The 22,820-nt window shown below is 38.2% G+C and overlaps 1 protein-coding gene and 1 pseudogene across 2 annotated transcripts; one reads left to right on the plus strand and one right to left on the minus strand.

Moving 5' to 3' along the window:
- Positions 1-1,093: 1,093 nt before the first annotated feature.
- LOC146463308 (uncharacterized) lies at positions 1,094-5,971 on the plus strand. Of its 2 annotated transcripts, none has more exons than XM_085084535.1 (2): positions 1,094-2,569; positions 3,199-5,971. In XM_085084535.1, the coding sequence occupies exon 2, from the start codon at positions 3,235-3,237 to the stop codon at positions 4,204-4,206; it is 972 nt and encodes a 323-aa protein (XP_084940661.1). In that variant the 5' UTR covers positions 1,094-2,569; positions 3,199-3,234; the 3' UTR covers positions 4,207-5,971. The 2 variants fall into 2 exon arrangements, with proteins under 2 accessions (XP_084940661.1, XP_084940662.1); XM_085084536.1 differs by lacking the exon at positions 1,094-2,569 and adding an exon at positions 2,601-3,046.
- An 8,772-nt stretch (positions 5,972-14,743) lies between these two features.
- LOC146463309 (hippocalcin-like protein 1 pseudogene) lies at positions 14,744-17,255 on the minus strand (annotated as a pseudogene).
- Between the last annotated feature and the right edge of the window lie 5,565 nt (positions 17,256-22,820).

The raw sequence follows: 22,820 nt of genomic DNA on the forward strand, positions 1-22,820 counted from the left end.
GCCGAATAACTCATATCTACCAGGAAGAAGTTGCTTGCAGCACGGTGGTTTTCGCTTGTTATCAACGGCTGCATAACTGAGAATTTCGTACTATCATGTCATCTGGTATACAACGAAAAAAAAAAAAAAAAGAAACCAAGAGTCTTCAATCTTTATCTATAACCTGATTACAATTTTTGTCCACTGCCGCTCTGAAGCTTGAATTTTATACGGTCCTGCGACCAAACCGCGACGTTTAAATTGCCCCAAGCGTAATTTGTTTTTCCTGGTAATGGAGCCCCGAATTGTAAAATTGATTCAGTTCAACAAGATGGAGAAATATGCCTGATTCATCAAATCAAATGTTATGAGTCCCTTCATGAAAGACGGACGAGAACAAATGAGGCTATAAGCTTGGTATTCATCAAGAAATGAAAAGAAAAACTGAAACTCTTATGAACTACGACTAGCAACAACTTCAATATACTGAATAATCAGCAACATTTTAAAAACGTTTCCTTGTAACTGGGCACTTTATCTTTAAGCTGGTTAGATAAATAGACTAACAACTTTGTTTCAAGCAGGCGTAAATTCTACTCCAGTTTAATTATTAGCTATTTTTAAAAGTGAGCCATTTTTTATCCACCAAACTAACGTTAACTTTGGCCTAAATGAAGCAATATAACTGACCTACTCTAACACTGATTTTCCATACTTAGCTAGTGAGTAAACACTTGAACAGAGAACTATGCTAGATTTAAAATGCGTTTTCACATCTCACATCGTCATGTACGGCGGAAGGAAATGATCAGTACAGCTTTCAACTCACATTGACCTCAAGAGCACGTTTGCTGCGAAGCAAATACATCTGATATTTTATATACGTTTAGACTTCTTATCATTCTGATGAACACGAATGATTTATTTTGTGAACAAAATAAAAACAGCTAAAGTCAGTGAAAAACAGAAAAAAATATTTTTAGTACACCTTTGACACCATCGCTGTATCATACGCCCTCATGCATATCTCCTTCCCGAGGTATATGGTGCGATATTTTTATTTACCAAAAGGACGATGCCAAGATATTGTGTCTGTAAAGGCATTTTACTGTAAGCTTGCCATTTTATATCGGTATTACATTTTCAATACTTCCTTGCTGCAAACGCCATGACAAAGACTGCATTCCTGGCTAACTACATCGCATAGAAATCAGCGTTCCAACGAAATTTCTTGTATGCAGTTATTCACAATTTTTGATTTGATGGAAGTGATATCGGCTTAAGCATTCTACTTAATTTTGAGATTAAGTAACGTATGCCATGTAAATATCTTGTGCAGAGTAAAAATAACACCGTTCAGTGTGGCGCTGTATGTCCAACAATGAAGAACAGCTCGATATATATTGACATAGTAGCTCGAAAGGCAGCCTGAGACTCAAAAATCATAACCACCTTGTGCAGCGTAATTAACAGCATTAGGATTTCTTCCACAGGCTAAAAATACTCAGCCTCCTGTCCTCGTGCTGAAATTCTGAACTAGCCGGAGGGGCACACGATCTTGGGGAAGGATTGTTTCACGAGCCCAACCCCGTACCCGTGAAGGAGGTTTCAAAAGTTAGAACAACACCCGAAACTCGACTCGCAGGCAGTGTAAGGTTAATACTCGTAAACCGCATAAAAGAATATACTGAGCACTTCGAAATGTGGAATTTCCGCGAGATGACTTCTTGAAATGATCCTTCTCAAATGTTTCGCTAGAATTTGATAATTTAAGTATCCATTCCATGAAACAGCTGCATTAGCCCATCACGTCTAAATAACATAGATGATGACTAAGCTAAAATTCTTGCCCTCTGCTTTAAGTCACGTATTTTTCCCTTACCGCCCATCTAACGTCCAATAAATGCATATCGTGCCGTTTAAATGATTATTTATAGCTAGTTATTTTTATTTCGCATTCTACGGTGATAGCCATGCAGCCAATATAAAGAAGCATCGTTGTTAACCTAGAACTAATTTGCATCTTAATTAGGATTTTACGTAAAAAAAAATATTGGCATAAAAATGAAAAAAAAAGTGCCAAATTATTGTAACTGACACCTCTGTTTGCATAAGTAGAATGTTATCTAGTTTTCCATATTCATCTTGACAAAAAAAAAAAACAGAAATTGTAATCACTACATGAAATGACGAAAATGCTAAACTTTAGAGACGGATAATGTTCTGAGCTTCGAAAGAAGGGGCTCTTATGAATTGGTACAAACAAAGCACAATGTAAAAGACGTTTAGCGCAGCTTGTTTCACAACAGTAAAGTTAACAAGAAATAGCCTACCAAAGGATGATTGACAGGGCGATGAATTATTAAAGACATGAAAAACTGTTTGACGCAATTCCGGTGTCAGAAAGGCCCGATCCATTGTTGTGGTAATCAACCTTGTATTTTTCGCGTGCTCCAACTGAAATCGCGATCAATTGAGAATTTCTTTAGTTGCATGGTGATTTTATTAAAGGGTCCGTTGAGGAGTTGGTTTACGAAAATTGTCACGGAATTATTATGGATAGGATCTGTGGAGAAATATTGTTGCCGAGGTAAGCTGTTGAATTCGATGAATGTTTAAGCGTGGTCCTTTGTAGCAGGTGTAATCAACCCTTCGCTCTTATCGATGTACGTTTGCCACAAGTTTCAAGTTCTTGTAAAAAAATATGTTTTTCTTTTCAATCTAAAATCATGGTTTCGGTTAGCTGTTTTCGCAATTAAAATTCTGGGGCAAAACACTCGCTGGAAAGAGGTTGGTTTCAAGCGATGAACCGATCCAACATTTTAAAGCGATGTTTTTTCTTCATGTTTAATATACAAAAGGCTGATAAAAGAGCGATGTTATTAAAAAGCGTCTTTAATTTACATGTTGCTGTTTTCAATTAAATTATCATGAAAGTAAAGCGAAATAAAAAGCATTTTCACGCAACAGCTTTCACAGATCATATCTTTTACTTTGTAGCTAGAAGTCGTGGTTGCTGTACAGCTTAACGCGGAGAGGGAAAAAATGTGCAATTTGTGGACTGAGAGTAAACCATGTTTTCATTGTATTGACTGCTAAAGAAAAGTCCTTATAAAAGTGTTTAGAATGCATTGGAAGCGGCGACCGTGAAGTTATATTAGTTGTATTGACTTTTAGTAAGCTTGATTTTTTGTTTTATTTCTTGCCTTTTTTCTCTAGGAAATAAAGACATACAAGTAATGTGCTAGGGTCAGGATGTATCGAAACGAGCCACCATCGTGTTCTACTCAAATTGACGTCGATTTGGAAGGAGAATATTGCACGTTAAAACACGAGTACACACCGACTGGGATTCGCACAGAAAAACCAAGCACTCAAACAACACCACAAGCCACTCAAGCATGCAGTTCTCAGCCAGAAAATAACAATGTCAAAATGTCGCCGAAACGAAAGGTTTCCCGCTCGAAATCAAGCCCTGAACATCTGGCGCGGTCATCGGAAAACGACCTCTCGCAAAAGCAGAAACCTGTTCAAGTGAACGGCTTTCAGCGGCATGCTAGCGGGCCGTTTGTCGTGGCCCCCGGGAGAAGAAGTACCGGGCATGTGAAGGCTGGTGGCCGCAGAAGCACAGGGTCTCTTTCTGGCCGGGAGCCCCCACCTCCTCTTCGTTATTTCGCTTATCTAGGGAGGCTTACCCCATCGGGGAAAAACCCGCCGCGAACCCGAGGGAGACTTCCTTCTGCGCATGACATCCTAGCTGATCGGCCTGTTCTGCTCACAAGCACTTCCATTGTTTCGCCATACGCGACAAATGTTATCTGCCAAGAAATTGAGGAACTAGAACGCCAGGAAAGGCAAGCGGAATACAACGACTTACTGGACTGCTGTACGTGTATGTGCTGTGTGAAGGCACTGTTCTACCACTGCACACATGACGACGAGGATGAAGGCAAAGTGGCCGAGCATCCGTGTTCGTGTAAGGGGCCTGTGAGCGAGTGTGTTGGTCGGTGGGGTATCATGGGATTTATTTCCATTTTTTTGCCTTGTCTGTTGTGCTACCTGCCGTTTGAGGTTTGCTTTAGATGCCATGATTGCGCTACAAGGAAGGACGACACCGAGGGCAGTCAGTCAAGTGGCCTACCTGATGCAGCTAACCATGGCATAATAATTGACGAGCCAACCACAGCGCCAACCAACTTATGTCCACGAACTGAGATGGCAATATAGACGATATGTGACAAAATACGTACATATTTCTTCGTGTTTTAGTCGCACTTTAGATGTACCTCGTACGTCAGTCAGAACGACACTACAGCTGTTTCAATTCATTTGAATGGTTAGAACTTCAACAGCCTAAAGGCTAGAACAACCGTGTACATAAAAAACGATCAGATAAATGAACAGCAAAACATAGACAGTAGAACTCATTAGCTTTCATTTGAATAGTAAACAATTTATGATTTGACGCTCATGAACGAGAGCTCACATCACCATGCATGGTTCAAAATCTCCTTATAATTATGCGAATATCTCAAATGTCCCAATGTCTATTGCAACCATAAGGAGATTAGAAACTGCGGTGCTGCGTCGGTAGGGAGTAGAAACGAATGTTTGGTTTACCAACAGAGTTGATAACTGATGATAAATTGGTTACGCCATAAAGAGATTTGAGGGCTGAATTTTCCAGCGTTAGCCCTTCGTCAGAGCGAATCTATTGCAACCACTTACGCGCACGCTGCACAGACTGAAAGATTCAGTATAGTTTTTATGTTCTCCCAAGAGAGGACAATTATGACAAGGCTACTCAACTGGAAATTTCCAACTATTATTATTATTATTATTAACAGGACGTAAAAGCAGCAATTTAGTGATAATCTTGATGAAGAGAACAAGACTTCTAAATTTTAAGGACATGTTTCGGCAACTTATTATTATTATTATTATTATTATTATTATTATTATTATTATTATTATTATTATTATTATTATTATCATTATCATACTAGTAGTAGCAGCAGTTTTAGTACTGTGATTGGCCTCGTTGCAAAATTAGAATCAATAAAACAGAAAAAAAAACAAACAACTAAATTTCATAAATTGACCGATTATACCATTGATAGACTCTGCTTGAGTGACATGAATTATCTGATATTTTACGCTTAAAATATTTCTCCTTAAGTAAGTCAAAACTATAAAGTCTATAAACTACACTGCGGATAAGGTCAAAACTATCCCTGACCATGAATTCTTATTTCACAATAATGCCACTCAAACTCACCTACTCACGCAAACAGAACGATAAAAAAAGCGAAATTATTTCGTCTACAACGAACTTATCATGAACGCAGCAATGGGTGAGTGTACCCACGAATCGTGCGTTCCGCGCGTGGAATCTTGCGTTGCTGTTCAAGACAGTAAGCCAGTACTGGCCAGTTACTCCTGAAGACAAAAATGAAGTAATTTAGTTTATTTCCTGTTTATCGGCGGGGATAATGCAACATTTACCCTTATGCCAGTGAATGAAATAAACACAGCACCCATGCCTGATATTCTAAATTTAAACAGAAGCGCTAAAACTCATCACTTAAAAAGAAATATAGAAACGGTTGATTATTTTAGTAGATTTTGTCTCCCTGTTGCATGGTAGACAAAGTTATTTACTTTAGATTTGTTAAGACTTTATGTTGTTAGATTACATTATATAAAGAATGCGTCAATAAGTTAGACTCATCTCTAACTGGAGTTAAAATTGACTTAGAAGAAATTGGTAAGCCTTAGATGTCGCTATTACAATTAAGGCAAAAGAAAACTTCGTTTTATCGTTTAAACACCGCTTTTTTGTTGTGCAAATCACACGTAACTGACGCACCTTGTTCCATCGGGTAAAGAATTTAGTCAAATTAAAATTTAATATAATTTATAATCACCATTCTTTTCGATATGGTGAAAGATGTGTATTCTATTAAAGTTGTATGCTCTTGTTTAGCCAAAATATGCCTTTCAGTCAGTGTTTTTCCATATAAGAGCCGGGAGCTCAAGACCCAAGCAGCATATATAATGCTTACTGACCTGAGTGGAGTGCAAATCATGATTCCAGACGTAAATTGTACGACACGAAGTTCAATTACCACTTTATTACACCCATTTTTAAATCCCTCAATTTTTTGTCAATATTAATACTAACTTTTATTCATCCACTTTGCTAAGTGCTCGCACAGCTAACACGCAAAACTACAACAATAAAGATAAGAATAGAAAAATAGAACTGTTAATGTCAGAAACTGCAAAATTTCCCCACAAAATGACTTTCTTTGCCCTATATATTTTACTGCAACCTGATGGCTAGTGCAGGTAAGCCATGAAATTTGATTGGTAATTATTATTATTTCATTTTCTAAAAAAGGATGCGACTTAGAGCAAATTTTTAAAAGATCATTTCGCCATTAAACTAAATCCCAGGTATATTTAAAAATGCAATTTTGAGGGGGTACCCTCAAGTGGTCTGCTCGCAAAGCAGTATCGCCCAACCGTCGTTCACAAAAACATGTGCCCTTCTCTGCTTTCTTTCAACCGGTTCTATCTGCCGTTGTGAAGCATGACAGTCTTCGTAATTATTTAGCTGAAAAGTAGGCTGCAGAACAGGCGTTATTATTATTATTATTATTATTATTACTATTATTATTATTATTATTATTATTATTATTATTTATTTTTTTTATTTTTTATTTTTTTGCGTTTTTTTTTTTCAGGCGAGTGGAGGCGCACACGAGGCGAGCGCGAAGCACGAGTGACGCGCGACGGGAGGGCTCGTCGCGCGTGACTCGCTCTCCGCGCTCGTCTCGCGCTTGCCTCCGCTCGCTTGAAAAACGCAAAAAAATAACGCCTGTTCTTCAGGCTAGCGCAACCGGACTTACCTACACCACCCGCACTTCTTTCTGAGTGAAAGGAATATGGCAATACTTTTGGAAACAGCGCACACCAAATTTACGACCGAGAAATCTTATGGAGTGTGTAAAATATGCTGACAGGGAGTAGAGAGGGGGCGGGGGGGGGGGGGGGGGAAACTCAGAGGCGTAGGAGATAAGTAATTTCCCTCAAAAACGTTTTAACAGTATATCTGAATCAAATTTTGGACTCCCCTATCCAAAATTCCTGGATCCGCCCCTGGACAAAGAGTGATCGTTTTTGTCTCCCTTGAAGGGCAAGAAGTCAGGTAGGAACTGGAACAGTAGCAATTTCCAGGAACCATTTGGAAGAACGGTAAGGTAAGGTAAAGGTAACGTAAAATCTTTATTTAGACACGGTGTTTCCTTCAGGACTATACAATATTTAATTTAAAATCTAACTACCTAACTGAATTAATGTTGTAAATAGCTACTACAATAAGACAAATGATAAAAACCTGCTTTACAAGGAAGCCGTGTATAAAAACAAAATTAAATTTATATAAGACTACTGTCAAAATCATAATTCTTCAGCTTAGATTTAAATTCATTAAGAGACAGCGACTGTCGAATATTCAAGGGTAGACTATTCCACAGTACAACTCCGCTGTAAGACAGACTTCTTTTGCAATAATTAGTGTGGGGCTGTGGGAAAGCAAGCGTACCATCATTATCTCTTAGGTTATAAGTTAAAGTATCAGAACGGAAGACAAAGCGTGAACTAAGATGTTCCGGAACCATATTATTTACAATCTTGTAGAACGACAATAACGTCTAGGCCTTTTAAAAACTCCTCACTTGAGGACTGAAAGAAACTAAAAGAAGGAAACTTACAGTAGTTTAGAGCCAACCTAAGCCGAATGACGACGGATTTCTGCCTGTTTCCGCCATCTTGCTACGATGATATTACGCAAATTTCGAGCCTCGATGTAGCCAGCATGACAGGCGTTTATTAAGCCCAACACGAGGTGCCAGTCGATATCAACATTATGCATAATCTAGTAATCGCCAAGATTTTCGGGTGTTTGGTGGTCACGTGACCAGCCGATGCCAGGATGTTTTTTCCGCCCCTCCCAATCTTAAACGGAAAAAGGCCTGAAAACGGGATTGTGTAGAAAATCAGTTTCTGAAACATTCAAACATTGTGGATTGAAGATATATACCTGGCCAAAGATTTCGACTGATCAAATATGGCGGCTTATTACATAGACAGGAGTGTTTTACTGGAAAATACACCACTCGTAAATTCATACAGAACTACATCCGGGACCCGAGTGACGTATTTTCCATTTCCTCACTAGTGAGGATATTGATGACGTCATTTGTCCAGTTTTTTGTCGTTGGTGCAGACAGCCGATGAAAAATGATGAGCCATAGATTTGTTCTGTATAATAACAAGAAAATTATACGGTGACTGCTTGAAGATATGAATTTTATTTTCTCGTTTTAAAAACAATATTTTACTCGCTGCGCTCCTTCGTGAAATGTTGTTTTTACCACTAGAAAATAAAATTCATATCTTCGTGCTGCCGTGTAATATCCTCTATCTCCAGATTTAACATGAGTCAAATAATCAACGTTAACGTTTTCCTACAGATTTGCCTACTGTGTGTGGACTTAACAGAGAGGAATATCAGAGAAAACAGAAGCTCAGATCATGGGCTCCTGATAGAAACTTGAAAACACAATTGCTCACTTTCCACCAAAACCCACATTTCTCAAAATCTTTTGTCCAGTACCTTCAGTTCAGTCTGAGTTAAATATGTCCGAAATCAATTTGTACAGGAATTATTTGTCATCGCTTCTTTATGTTTCCCTTTCCCCCCCCCCTCCCTCCCTCCCTCCCTCCCTCCCTCCCCCAATTCTAAACAGCCACTCAATTCAAGTGAAAGTGCTTAATATTTCAGATATTTGTGAGACAGGCACATCAACTTTTACCATTCAAAACAGTAAAAGAAATTATGTTTGGTTCATTTGTAACCGCTTAGAGTTAGAATTGATCAGTGATCATCAAGTCCACACGAAAAACAAACCATAACTCTTTATCTGTAATGTATTCTAAAATGACAGGAAAAAGTGTCAAAAAATGCAAATTGGGGATTTATTTCGCTGAAAAGACGTCAAGGATGACGTCAAGATGGCGTAGGTTGAAGCAGGTACGAATCAATCGAAAATATAAGTCAAAACGACATTAAATTTTCTTTATGCAGTGCAGTTTCTTCAGCGAAAAGATATCTTAAATCGCAAAACATCCATAATTTTGAAGAAACTTCATCAGATATTCCCTAGTGGAGCAAAGGGGAAGCGAAGGATATTTTTGGTAAGACACTTTTTATTAAGCTTACATAATAGAGTTATTTATGTAATTTCAATGCCAATACTCAGCTTTGGCAGTGTCAAGCACATCTGCGAACTATTTTCAACTGATATGAATCGCATTGTTGTAGCGAAATTCTTAAGTACTTAATATTAGAAAACATAGTAGTTATATGAATTCTTTTGATATTGATATAATGTTTGCATACTTCTTACGATATTGAAGACTCATTATGGTGAAACTATGCAGCCGTTTTTACTGGCGACTGAACTCAACAACACCTCAAGTGTACGTTGAAGATTAAAAAGATCCAGAATAGGCTAACAACAGGCGACACAATTTGGATTTTGACTACTATTAAAATCCAGAAAACCCCGAACGTGATCACAATTTTAAATTAGTAACTGCGTCTGAAAGCGGACCACCGCGACAACATAAAAGCACCGGATCCTGCAGTAAAGGATCTTATCAGCAAAATAAATTGTAGAACAAATAACACGAAACAAGAACAAGGCCGATTTCACGGGTCAGGAAAATATATTAATCTAATATTTCGAAAGAAACGGCCTTTCCTCTTCAGGGTATATCTGATATACCCCGGCTGAAGAAGAAAGGCGCGCCTTCCGAAACATTGGAATAATATATTTTCCTAACTAGTGAAATGGGCCTTGTTCTTGTTTCGTTTTATTTGCTCCACAGTTTTTAATGACGCTTTTAGTCCCGTTAGTATAGCGACCTCCAAAACATAGAGGACGTTTAATTTGTTTTTTTTTTTTTCTTATAATTACCAAACCTTCCACCTCAAAAACAACGCTAAAAATTAGATTGTTCTACAAATTCCGAAAAATAATGCTATTGATGGTTTTGATTTTTTGTTTGTTTGTTTTTGAATCCTCAAAGTATAGCGATCAGCAAATGGGTGGAAATATATTATTGTTTTTCCCGTAAACCGGGAGAGACGCGAAGGAGTGGGCGAGACGAACGAAAATAGATTAGCCTGTTCCAGGCTCCTAGAGAGACGCGCGAAGGAAAGGCGAGGGGACGAAAACGAGGGGGGACTGGGGGAGAGTTCCCCCTTGTTTTCGTCCCCTCGCCTCTCCTTCGTGCGTCTCTCTAGGAGCCTGGAATAGGCTAAAATAGATCCTTTATTTAACGCGGACGACATGTAACAGAGTAAGCTAATAAACTTGTCCCTCACCCCCACCCCCTTAAAGGAGTACTTGACGCCCTTGGATAGATTCAAATTTCCACAAAAGCTTATTGAATTTTATTTCAAAAAATGGACTTTGAACGTTTGATTTTCTGCATTCTGATTGGTTAAAAATACGCAAGGACTGAATTTAACTTCGTATCTGCATATGTGTACATATGTATAACGAACCTAGACTATATACTAATCATAACATACAGTTAAATCCTAAAATTAAGAAGGAACAATTTACATAGAAATGTTATGTGCACAAGGCAGAAGAAAAGAATTCTTAAAGCGTTCCGTTCTGAATCTGGGTAACTGCAAAGTAAAGCTATTACGATTCATGAATGAATTGTTTATTTCTAGCCTGATGTGCAAACATGAATCCCAGTACGAGAGCGGTTTCACTTGGCCGCCTTTTCAGTGATTCTTCAAATGATACAGCAAGGCCTTTGCAGGGAACATCGAAACAGTGTGACTCAAATTTGATGAAGAAACATAACTCCCTTAGGAGATGCAAATCCAATCCCGAGAAAATAGTGAGGAAGCAACGCCAAGAGGTGAACCCGCACGAGTGGTTACGAACATTGGATAAAGAAAGAGGCTATGTGACCGACCTAATAGCGGATGAACAACCCATACAAGTCCAGCCGCAGTTCTCGTACTTTTCATATCTTGGTAAAAATGGCTTCGGAAGGGGACGATATCAGTATCGGGCTATATCTGAGGATACACAAACGGTCATTAACTTGGGAAATACCATCTACTTCCAAAACAGAACAAATCCCCAATCCTTAGACACACTACCAGAAGTAATGGAATTACAAAGAAACCATGATAGAGAACTGATAAAAGGTGACAGCGCAGAGCTCTTAGAGTGCTGCACATGCATATGCTGCGTGAAAGCTTTGTTCTATCATTGCACAAAAGACCGTGAAATGGAAAGAAACTGGGCCGACGAACCGTGTGCGTGTGAGCGGCCTGGGATTGAGTGTGCGGCAAGATGGGTGACTCTGGGCATTCTTGTTCCTTTTTTACCCTGTTTATTGTGTTATCCCATTCTAAATGGATGCTGTAAGCCTTACTGTTACTTGAAGAGAAAATGGGAACCATGAATCAATCAGTAAACAGGAAATTTATAACGTCGAGATACTGTAAAACACTCAATATATGAGAACATAGATTTTACCTGCATGGGTAGACCAAAAAGGCTCTTATACAATTGAAATCTACTGAGGATGTAGGCCGTATCAGGTTCATATCAAATAGGTTGTTATTTTCTTCACAACAAAAGGTGTTTCTACTGCACTGACAGTGCTCCGTGACATTGGTTGATAAATGTTATTGTAATTGTGAAGAGGATAACAGTCCGGCACAGTTATCAAATTTGATAACCGCGTGACGTCACAACATGGCGCCAGCTCAGAGCTCGGTGAGTTTTCGGAGAACGATAATCAAGTTTTTATACTGACTGATTACAGCAATTCTGTACATTTTGATTGCCAGATAAAGACTGGTATTATTATTTTTTCCGTTATATTCCAAATAAGAACATGTTTCAATTATTAGGATCAAAAGTTTCCTACATTTAATAATTGGGCGTTTAACGTCAAAATGTTAGCCTACATGTTCTACAAGGTTCTTACATGCGGAGTTTTTACTGTATGAAAAATTTATAGATTAGTATTTAGGAGGATTCTTAGCTTGCTCAGCCATATCAGTTAAAATTACAGATTTCCTTTGTTTGTTTGTTTGTTTGTTTCTCTGTCAAAAGAACTCGACATGTACAAATCTGGCGGAGCTTGCGCTAGTTTAATAACGAGTAAGTAAAGACGTCGCTTTGAACAGTGCTTTGAAGAGAAAAGTTGTAAACTAACATAACTAAGAAATGGATTCTGAAAATAAAATGAGAACCTAGAAAAAAATGCCAATTTTCATGTGAAGGTGTGAGATAGTCCCCCATGTTCCCTTTTCAAAAGCACTCAACCCTCTGGCGACTAGGAAGTCAGGCAATCCAGCTTGTCGCGGGCAATAACGGATCTTTTTTATCAGTTATTTATTTATTTATTCTTTTTCTGGCCGGCGAGGAGATGAGGTCTGGTGGAATTATTTTATCCATGGATAAAATGGTCGGCCTTCTTCCCAAAGCTTCCCCCCCCCCCCCCCCCCCCACAACCCACCTGAAGAGAGAAGAAAGAGATGAAATTGGCTATTAAATTAAGATAGTTTCGATTAATAGTTTTCACAACTGGCATTTTTCAAAAACTCCTCTATTTTAGGTGAACTCCCTTTGGGCTATTTTTCTTTTTCCACATCTCTCTTTTAAAAGGCTCAGCAAGAAAAAAAAATGTTTTGGGCATGACCTTTCCCTTAAATCCCATCAATCCTCCAACTAAAACTACGGCTAACTAGTTAGAAACAAAAGTATAGGATAGGTAGCTATTAATACTCGCAAAAAGTACAAACGTACACGACAGTCACGATGAATTCCAATTTTCGCGCGAACAACGCATTTAAGTCCCGGATATAGAGCGCCATTATTGATTTTACCAAAAAGGATTTATAAAATAAATAAATAATAAATAAATGAATAAGAATTTCAGTGGAATCCACGGGGTGGCTCCTCTCTCCACTGTTTCCAGGTCGAATTGGAATTTGGAAATGTTGGTTTTTGTGGAGGGAGGTAAATCGGAGTACCCGGTGAAAAACCCTCGGAGCGGGGACAAGAACCAACAACAAACTCTACCCACATATGACGCCGAGTCCGGCCACATTGGTGGGAGGCGAGTGCTCTCACCACTGCACCATCCCTGCTCCCACTGCACTGCACTGAATTTGATACGTTTGATGTATTGATCTCGGATAATAAAATCGGTTGGTGGAGAAACTTTGTCCATAGCTATTTATTTGCAATTATATTTCAACTGTGAGAACCGTTGAAGTCCTATCTAGTGACGAGGATCGAGTTTTCGGCATCAGGCTATTCTCGTACCCAATTATTTTCAGTGATCCTTCACTTTATTTATTCATTACACGAGTCTAACTCGATATAACATCAACAGTAGACGATATTCACGCGATGGTCTTTAAATTGAGTCATAAAGGTGCCTGTTTTTCGTGCGACACGTTGTTGTTGTTGTGGTTTTTTTGGTTGTTTGTTGTTGATTTTAACTTTAAGTTGTTTGTTTGCTTGTTTGCTTCTATGTTTTTTTCCCTTTGACTCATTGAACCCAATTAATTCGGGGAAAGTCCAGGATCAGACAATCTGGGATCAGGTAATTTATAAGACCATTGATAACAGTGTACACGATATCAACTACCTTGGCAACGCCTAAATAAAACTGGCAAAGCTGTATATGACTTGAGCTCCACTGAAAAACTTGTGTTAAAAAATTAAAACTAATACTGTGCGACGTTTTGATGAAACAGACACTTTGCCTTGATAATGATGCTAGCATCATCAAAACGCTGTATATCATCCTGAAAAGCTGCCGGAAGTCTGTTTTCAGTGTAAATTCACCCGACTTGCTGCTCCAGTTTTCTTTTGTCATTTCAGATGTTAAGCTGGTGACGCACAAAACCTCATCAATTAAGGTGTCCTATATTTGTTTATTTGTTTCTTAAGCTTTTATCTCTCAACTCCCCCTCGATTTTCATCCCAGGCCTGGCACCTTAAATCTGGAAGTTTCTATTTTCTATACATTCGGTTCAGTTGCATGACAATGTGTTGACTGAATACTCTTGTCTGATTAAAGTAATTTAAACGTTGGCTCGTTAAAGAGAAGAGGCAGTCTAGTTAACCGATTCCTTGTAGATAGTAACATGAAGATTATCAGAGCCTGGCTAATCCGGCCCGCTCAGATGAAAATTGTTTATCAGTACTCTCCCGCAGTGTTCACTGGGTGGCTCTAACTTTTTAAAAGTGTAAATAATTAAAAGTGAGCTGTTTTGAAAGGAATTCTATTTTACAGTTGAAATACTTTAGAACGTTGGAGAATGTCCTACTTCTATAACTTTCCAATAATTAAACTGTCTTGTTCAATATAATAGACATCAAAGTTTTAAATAAAGCTTAAAGTCTCAATAAATCTTATTTAAACGGTCATACTTATAATTTTTCTTTCACATCAGTACCAAGGATGATACCCACACCGTGCAACAAAAAGAGACACATCACTGACCCGCCATTGCGGGTAAGCACATCAAAGGTAAATATATTGCTAAATGTATTTTTATGTACCGTAGATTGTATACTTCAGAGCTAATCAGTCTATATACGTACTATGTAACAAAAATAACACTCAGACACACTGAAGAAGCCAAATGTTTCTTTAATAACGTTTCTAGTATTTAAGAGTTAAAGAATGCTTTCCTTTTAGTGTAACATATTAAATATTAAGTATTTTATGTTTGTTACAAATATTTTGAGTAATTCAACTTTCATTTCCTTTCAAATCGCGCATAAGGCGTTCAATACAATACATGGAAAACGAATATGGAAACGGCCTTTGTTAAGAGGCTTGACAATGTTTAATTTGTAATCAGTTATACTGCATTTTTTTCCTTAAAGAAAAACTCTAAAAGCTATCACGTCGACAAAAGCACTCTATTTGTAAAATCTTTTTTACCTCAAAGCCATCGGAATATATTTTTTTCGTTTATTTGCTATAATTTCTTATTCATCAGCTTAAGAAAACACGATTTATCGACGAACTTTCGTCCAAAGATTGATGAGAGCTAATCAATGTGGTCATTGCAGTATAAATTTCTTACCGTGTACGTCATCAAGGAATGGAAATTATTATCGTTATAAACAAAAAAGTTGCTATGATCACACCCTCTTGTCATAAAAAAGAATTTCAACATCAGAAAAAACAATTAAATAAAAGATTTCTTTATCTTTGAGACCAATATTTTAAAGTTTCGTCGTTATCAGTGGCCTACGTTCGCATGATATTTTTCAAAAGATTGAGAACGCAGACAAGAATCTTTGCAGGTCAATTGGCGCCACATTTGTATTCTATTGTAATCTGTAAAGGACAAGGCTAAACCCAAAAATTACCATTGCGATGACACACAGCTGTGAACTTATAAATAAAACAAGAGCTACAATATTTACATAGGCCAAAGGAAGTTCTCCCTTTTCGTTCGCAGCTCTCATTGCCAATCAAAAACTAAAAAAACGTGGTTCGTTGAAAACACCCCTCGGGCTTATAGATTCAATGTTTCTTTTTTACACAATCTAAATTTTTTCAAAAGGGCTGCTGAAAAGCTGTCACTACGTTTGCTCAAGTGAATTGTCTTAACCGCATCACATTTAAATACTGTTCCGTTGTTTAATATTTCAAAAGGCCTGATCGACCGTTCGTTGATTTCACTAACCGTGAGCTATTGTTAATAAGGTAATCCTCCCATACGATTTGATGGCGAGGCCGTCAAGGTTTTGCTGTACGCATTAGTGTTCAAAGACTCAGTTTAAAAGTATTATTTGATACTCTAAAGACAAACCGTAAAAACAACTAAAATATTAAACACATTTTAGACAAATGCAGACCCCAACTGGGTCTTATAAGTACGAGAATAAACTAGACGCATAAATTTATCGGCGTTAAATTATTTGTTACGGGCGTTCGAAAAAGGAAAATAGGAAAATCTGCAGCGTTGGTGTGACACCAGATACGACTCCTCACTGATTTTCATATACTCAAAAATTATGTGTTATTTTGATATAATAACTAGCTAGCGGGCTGAATCGTTCACCGGCCAAATTCAGCTCTTTTTATCTTTGAATGTATTTTAAAAAGCGATCGATATCAGGTGAACCCAGCACATCAAAAGCCCAAATCGACCAAACCATGCAAACAGACCGTGACTCATTTTCATTCTATTCTATATCGCCTTTCGTGCTCCAAAAATCTTACAATAACCAAATGAAACGTATCGCTTCGACAGATCATTGTGCTAGCTCCCTCTGGGGAACCGTTCCGTCGTAAATTTGAACGTAGCGTAACATATTGCGAATGTAAACAGTAGATTGCAAACCATTGGCAAGGCATTAGTTTGGTTTACTTCGCGCCGGCTGGATCCAATAACCGCATAAGTGAGGGATAGCACTGTACCCCGCGTACAAACTCATTCTGTGTGATTGTGCCGTCATTGTCACGGTCAAGCTTTGCCATCAGTTTGTTTGTAAACTTTTCTGGAGTATTCTCATCTCTTGGCAGATTTATTTTGTCCCCGGAGAGGCGGAAAATCGAGCGCACAATTTCCAACATCTCGACGCGAGAAACATTCCCGCTGCCATCCCTATCGTACATCTCAAACGCCCAGCGCAATTTCTGCTCCTGTGAACCGCGTGAAATGATGGACAACCCTTGAATGAATTCGTGAAAGTCAATTGTCCCATCTCTGTTTTTGTCGAAAGTGCGAAAAACGTGCCCAGCAAAAATCGAGGCGTCGCCAGTGGAATAGTGGTTCGTGTACATTTCCGCGAATTTCTTCTCCGACATTTTCCCATTTGGGCACTTGTCGCGGAAAGCTTTGTGCCATTTGTGAAGTTCGTCTTCAGTAAATTCGGTTGACAGTCGTAGCTCTTGGATGTCCTCTGCTGTCAGCTTGCTCTTATTTTTTTTCGAGCCGACGGTTGATTTCTTTGACCCCTTGTTACCCATTTCCGTATTCAGAATCGCTCAGTTCGCGAAATGCTCGCGCTCTCCCGCCCGCGCGATAGTGTCGATGCCGGCAAAGTTGGTGGCGATCAAATCCGCGCTGCAGCTACGTTGAAATTTAAATTTACAAAGTTGCGCTGGGCTGTTGAAACACGCTATTGGTCGTTAAATAATTTGCATAGAAAAACACTACCACCTCTCAATAAATTGCCTTTGTCGCGATGACGATATTCAGATGATGATTCTTGATCAAGCCACGGCTTCAGTAAATGATTTATGACATTGATAATCGCAAAGTTTTCGATCGGCAAACCGTGGGATGCAGATAGGACAAAATCAAAATAACATAGCAAAAATAAACAATAAAATTCACTCGGGAGACGATTAAACAGTGACTTGTGTGAGTAACTCCTGCAGAGCTATACATGTATGTTTATGTTTTAGGCCTATAATTCTCTCCATAAAATTCACGTTTTCATCAGTAGCCTACATATTAAAGTTTTCACGCGAAGAAACATTTTTATTCAACTTGTTTGACATCGGTTTTCTATGACAACTAAATAATGAGCTTTGCCGGCTGATAAGGTAACAATTAAGGGGAAGAATGTTACCAAAGTTAATATTACTTTTTTCAATAATGTCACGGGAAAATATGATCGCATCTTTGAAGAAGATTTGAGATTTCTGCGGCATTTTTAATACCATTTTAAACCAATGACTTTCAACGACAGTGAACAAAAATTCTCATTTGTTAGAATGAGTTCATACCTCAAGTCACCTCTGGCGGACAGCTGTTCGCTCCAATTTTAAATTTAAAACACAGAACACGGGAAGTGCCTCGAGAACACCCGCGTAAACAACATGAAACAATTAGTTTTAAAAAACTTTTGAAAAACTCTTAAAGAACAAAGTAGACTCAATAGGCCAAGGTGTATGAAGCTGGCGTGGATTCGATTCTTAATCAAAATGGGGATTTTGATAATTCCAATGTTTGGTCTAACGCACACCACATTATCTTTATTCAGAGATATCAATCTTAGACGCCAATTTTTAAACCCAGGATAATTTCCATACAGTATAATCGTTATTCGTTTTAGCAGAAAACACAAAATTGCTGGTATTTTATAGTTTGATAATAATGTCAGATGAAGTTCTTAAACTATTTTCTTGTCGGCCGTGGGGTTTTAATTGCTCTCCCCATGATATTTATTAAAACTCGGTGACGTAGAAGACAGGAAAGCGAAGCAGTTTCAAGCACCTAAAAGGCAGTTATTGAAAGCTAAACTGCTATCACGCTGCTAAATTGGATATTTACAAGAACATGCTCAAGCTATGCAGCACGTCTTTTTCTGCCTACCACGTAATAATTTATGCGGTAAATTGTGAAACTTTCTCGCTTCGTTTATCACTGACCATCAGTGCTTATTGTTAACTGCAATTCATTTTCCAACACCCATGAATAATATTAATAAATATTTAATTTGTTGTGAGCATTTATCGCCTTTTTTAGGAGCTAGCATTGTGAAACTGTCTGCCCCGTCCTTTCATTTTTTCAATTGATATACATGAATTCATGAATGTGAGTATATCTTTTAATTGGTGTACGCGTCCTTTATGTCTGTAGACAGAAAAATCTAACGATCCTGATTGTAGATGCCACCTCCCACGATCTAGTCTCTTTATCCTCGCCGGCAATAGCTGAACTTGTGGGGCTTAACGCTTATCTTGTTTAACATGATATGCAGATAACTGATTTAAAAAATGTATTTTCCACTCTTCAGATCATAGAAGCCAAAAATCGGACCATTGCATGCCACAAACATTTTTTTATAGACCTGAATTATAATGATCCTAAATTTGTCATCTTTGCGAATTAAAATTTTTCTTCTTTTTTCTTCACACCGGAGTGCAGGTTTTTATTACGTGGAAAAATGTTCAGTCGCAAAAGGAACTAGGATTTTAAAAACATAAAAAATGTCAGCAATGATTAATTAGAAAGTAATAAATGGCAATAACACCGCTCAAAACAAAATACATCGGAAATCTCAGAAAGCGTGCCACATAAAAGAGAATTTGCAAAATAAGAATCGTTACCATCCCCAGTAATAATTGTTTGCTTTGAATTAGGAGACTAAATATAATTAACTGAAGGTCTTTGATACCTTGTCCTACTGTGTCTGCAACTAACTTTTGATGATTTCGATTAGTTAAAGAGCACACCAGGGAAGAAGTGATAAATCATAACAGTAGCTACAGGCTCAGACAATAACTTATCCATTTTTTTCTTGTCCTTTGCATCGCTTTGCATGCTTGGGTATCCTGTGGACAAGCTACCGCAGAGAGAAACAGGGCGCACGAGAAGCCGCTGGATGCCGTGAATATGCTCCGCTCGCCTTAAAAGTTTCGTGCACCTTACTCCACACTGCATACGGAGTCTGTTCACAGTTAGTAACGGTGTAGACCTCGAATCAGTATAAAATGCGAAGTATATATTTAAATTAAAGCGGCGCACTCCTTCGCACAAATTTGAGAGATGGAGAAGCAGACAGACACTGACAGATAGACAGTCAGATAAAAGGATGTCATCATGTTAATACGAACTCTGGAGATCGAGTAAACGTAAAATTTTCCTTAAGGTTTTTTTTATTATTATGCACTATTTCAATGGTTTACAACAAAAAGAAATTACAAGATATAAGAAAAGTAACATAAAGACAGGATTAAATTACATAAATGTGAAAAGTAAAATGTGCGTAGGAGCTTAGGCTTTCGAGTTGGTCACTGCCACGTGCAACTAACTGGCGTATAACGTGCAACTAACTAGAGCAAAAAAAGTAAAGAATAATAAAAGTGCAATAATAAAAAGTAGCTATTTTTTCTTCGCCTCTTCCCATGACACCCCGCGCGCCTCAATCCATGTTCGTATCCAATGTTCTCACCCCACAAAACACGTAAATAGCGACTGGGTACGAGTCTGCTGCCTTTCATGCTTTTGAGAGGAAAAGACTGAATTCCATCATTTGGCTTCACGATAACAGAACTCTCGGCATTAGGTTTCTGGAGGCCGGCAAATTATGACTAGAACTTGTAAGGTTATAAGCAGTGCCTTCGCGAATCAGGGTAAATGCTTCAGTGATGTATTCTGGAGCCTCCTTACTTAGGATTTTATGCATCATGACTGTAGTATAATGTTGACGTCGAACTCCTAGGGTGTCTCACTTCAGCATTTTTGCAATATCAGCTGATCTTGTTTCCCAATCCCTTTGAGTAACGAGCCGAGCTGCTCGATTATGGAGTTTATCTGGTCTACCAGAAAGGCCTTTGTGCGGTTAATCTAAATCACATCACGGTAGTCAAATTTATAGATAATGAGCAAGTTTCCATAACATGTTTCAGTTAAACATGCAAGGCCGGAAGATATTTTCTTAGCTAGGTGGTCAATGTGGACAGATCGAGCAGGACAGATTCTCGTCAATATAAATACCAAGAGATTTGCTGGCCTTAACTTTCAGTATCGGTAGCTTGTGCCGATGTAATGATATCGTGGGCGCTGAAACAGACTAGCCACGCCTCTGGCACGATTCTAGAATTCCTCACCCAGCTTGGAAGACAAGTTTAGCCGCAAAGTGCAGTTCCCTCATGGAACAACCGGTTGCTATGGCTAAATAATTTGCACGGTGGGTGACGACAGGACAACTGTTTGCAAACCACCTGTATATAAATCAGCAAAGATCTTGACCGCAATGTAAAAGGTGTTATATCGCCAAATCTAAGATCGTGATTCTCTGGTGATAAGCCAGTTAAGCCCACATGAAATATATATATTTCAATTCCTTGTCCTGTACGTTGACATCTGTTGTTGGCCCATCTTGTTTATTTCATGTTGCTGAAAGTTCATGAACAAAAAAAACCCGATAACAAGCCCAGCCTTCAGATGCCAACCAAACAATATCGTAGAGATATCCCGCTGCCGGCGTAATTTGTGATTGAAACTTCTGTGTTTTGAAGAGTTTATATACACTAATAAGGGTTTTGCGTCAGATAGTCAGATGGTGCATGTTTATTTCTGCTACAAATCTTACCTCAAAATTTTCTATCATAGCTATTTTTATCGTGTACGTGCAAAAAAAAAACACAATGTGTTAACCTTCACATCCTTAGTTGTGCCTAGTGCTCGTTGCCGGGCTAGAACTGAGTGCAAATTATTTTAATACCTGTAAAGTTCGACCTTACAATAAAACAAGAGATCTAAGTGAAGTGGGGCTTATAATGAAACATTTCCTATTTCATGCAGTTTAATTTTCACTTACGCCTCAGTTACGCCCATAAAAGTTCAACGCTTTTACTTTATAACTCAGGTATGCCGCTCCAATGTTGAATTTTTGACTTTAATTCAGTATCTTGTTCACACTGTTTCTTCTTTAGTGTTAAGTTAACAAGATTGTTTCACTGTTTTGACCGGCGGAAGACTTCGACTCCAGCTAATTCAAAGGTAAACACCCTACAACGTTTCACAAATATCATGGTTTCATTCGTGTAATTATATCGGATAAGGCTTCAACTATTATTACTCATTTATTAAGAATGAACCATGAAAATTCAGTTATTGTATGAATTAAAAATGGCATCAGGTTGTCTCGATTGTAGGAGCTGTAACAAGAAAAAAATTTGACTCCACGCCGGACGGAGTCGCAGCCATAACTAAAAACAGATCAACGGGTTTGTCGCTTCAATCACCGAGGAACAGTGAGACCCTTGATGAGCTAGATTATTTACACGCTCGGATTCAAACCTGAATTTTTTCAGGCTTTCTTTTCGCAACTGAAGTTGCTTACATAACCGCGATGATCATGCATTCACTTCAGTTATTCATCCACATATATTACCATTATATCATGATTCAGTTTTTCTGTCTTTCTTGTACCTAGATTCCTCATTCCTTTACTACGCGCACACTCGAAAATCGTTAACTTCAAGGCCGCTGGCCAAAATGATAGCAGGGCTCCCAACCGAGTCCTGTCCTCATGATCCGACTTGGAATATGTCAGACTAAAAATGATTATCTGTATGCCGAAAGCGATTTGAGATAAAAATTAAAAACAAATGAATGATATCCTTCACTTTTTCTTCCATTCATGTGTTTCAGTCATTCATATTTAAAACCAGACAAAAAGCAAAACGTAAAACGGAACTGGGGAACAAAAGGAACTAACTGAAAACTTGGTGAAAAACAATTAAGTAACATTTTCAAAGTGACCTGAATAATTTAATGGATTATTGAGTGTTTTAGGCGATTGTGAACTGTAGAAAGAAACCCCTGAGAATAACAGAAATGGAGTAATTAATATTTCATTTATCCCGGTTTTCATCCCCAGAAAACATGATGATGACCTTTAAGTTATTCAGAATATTGTCTCATTCTTATTTCCACGACTGTTCATGTTTTCAATAACGGCGGTTTCTCGCACGACAAAATCATGTCTTTCACTAGCGTGTACTGAAATCCAGCATACAAAACATTTGGAATAATTAGAGTACCGAGCATAAACGTTTTATTTCGGAGAATTGCGGGAAGTTGTCATCTAATTCATAATTTAACCACGTTTAAAGTTAAACCAATCATGAAATGCGTCTATTATTGAAAGCCTCAGGTAACGGAATACACTGTCTTGCTGTTTCTTCTGAGGTGATCAATTGTGGTTTAAAACTCATTATTGTTT

The sequence above is a fragment of the Pavona decussata genome, unplaced genomic scaffold (assembly GCF_977016875.1).
Source record: "Pavona decussata unplaced genomic scaffold, jaPavDecu1.1 SCAFFOLD_179, whole genome shotgun sequence".
Classification (NCBI taxonomy): domain Eukaryota; kingdom Metazoa; phylum Cnidaria; class Anthozoa; order Scleractinia; family Agariciidae; genus Pavona; species Pavona decussata.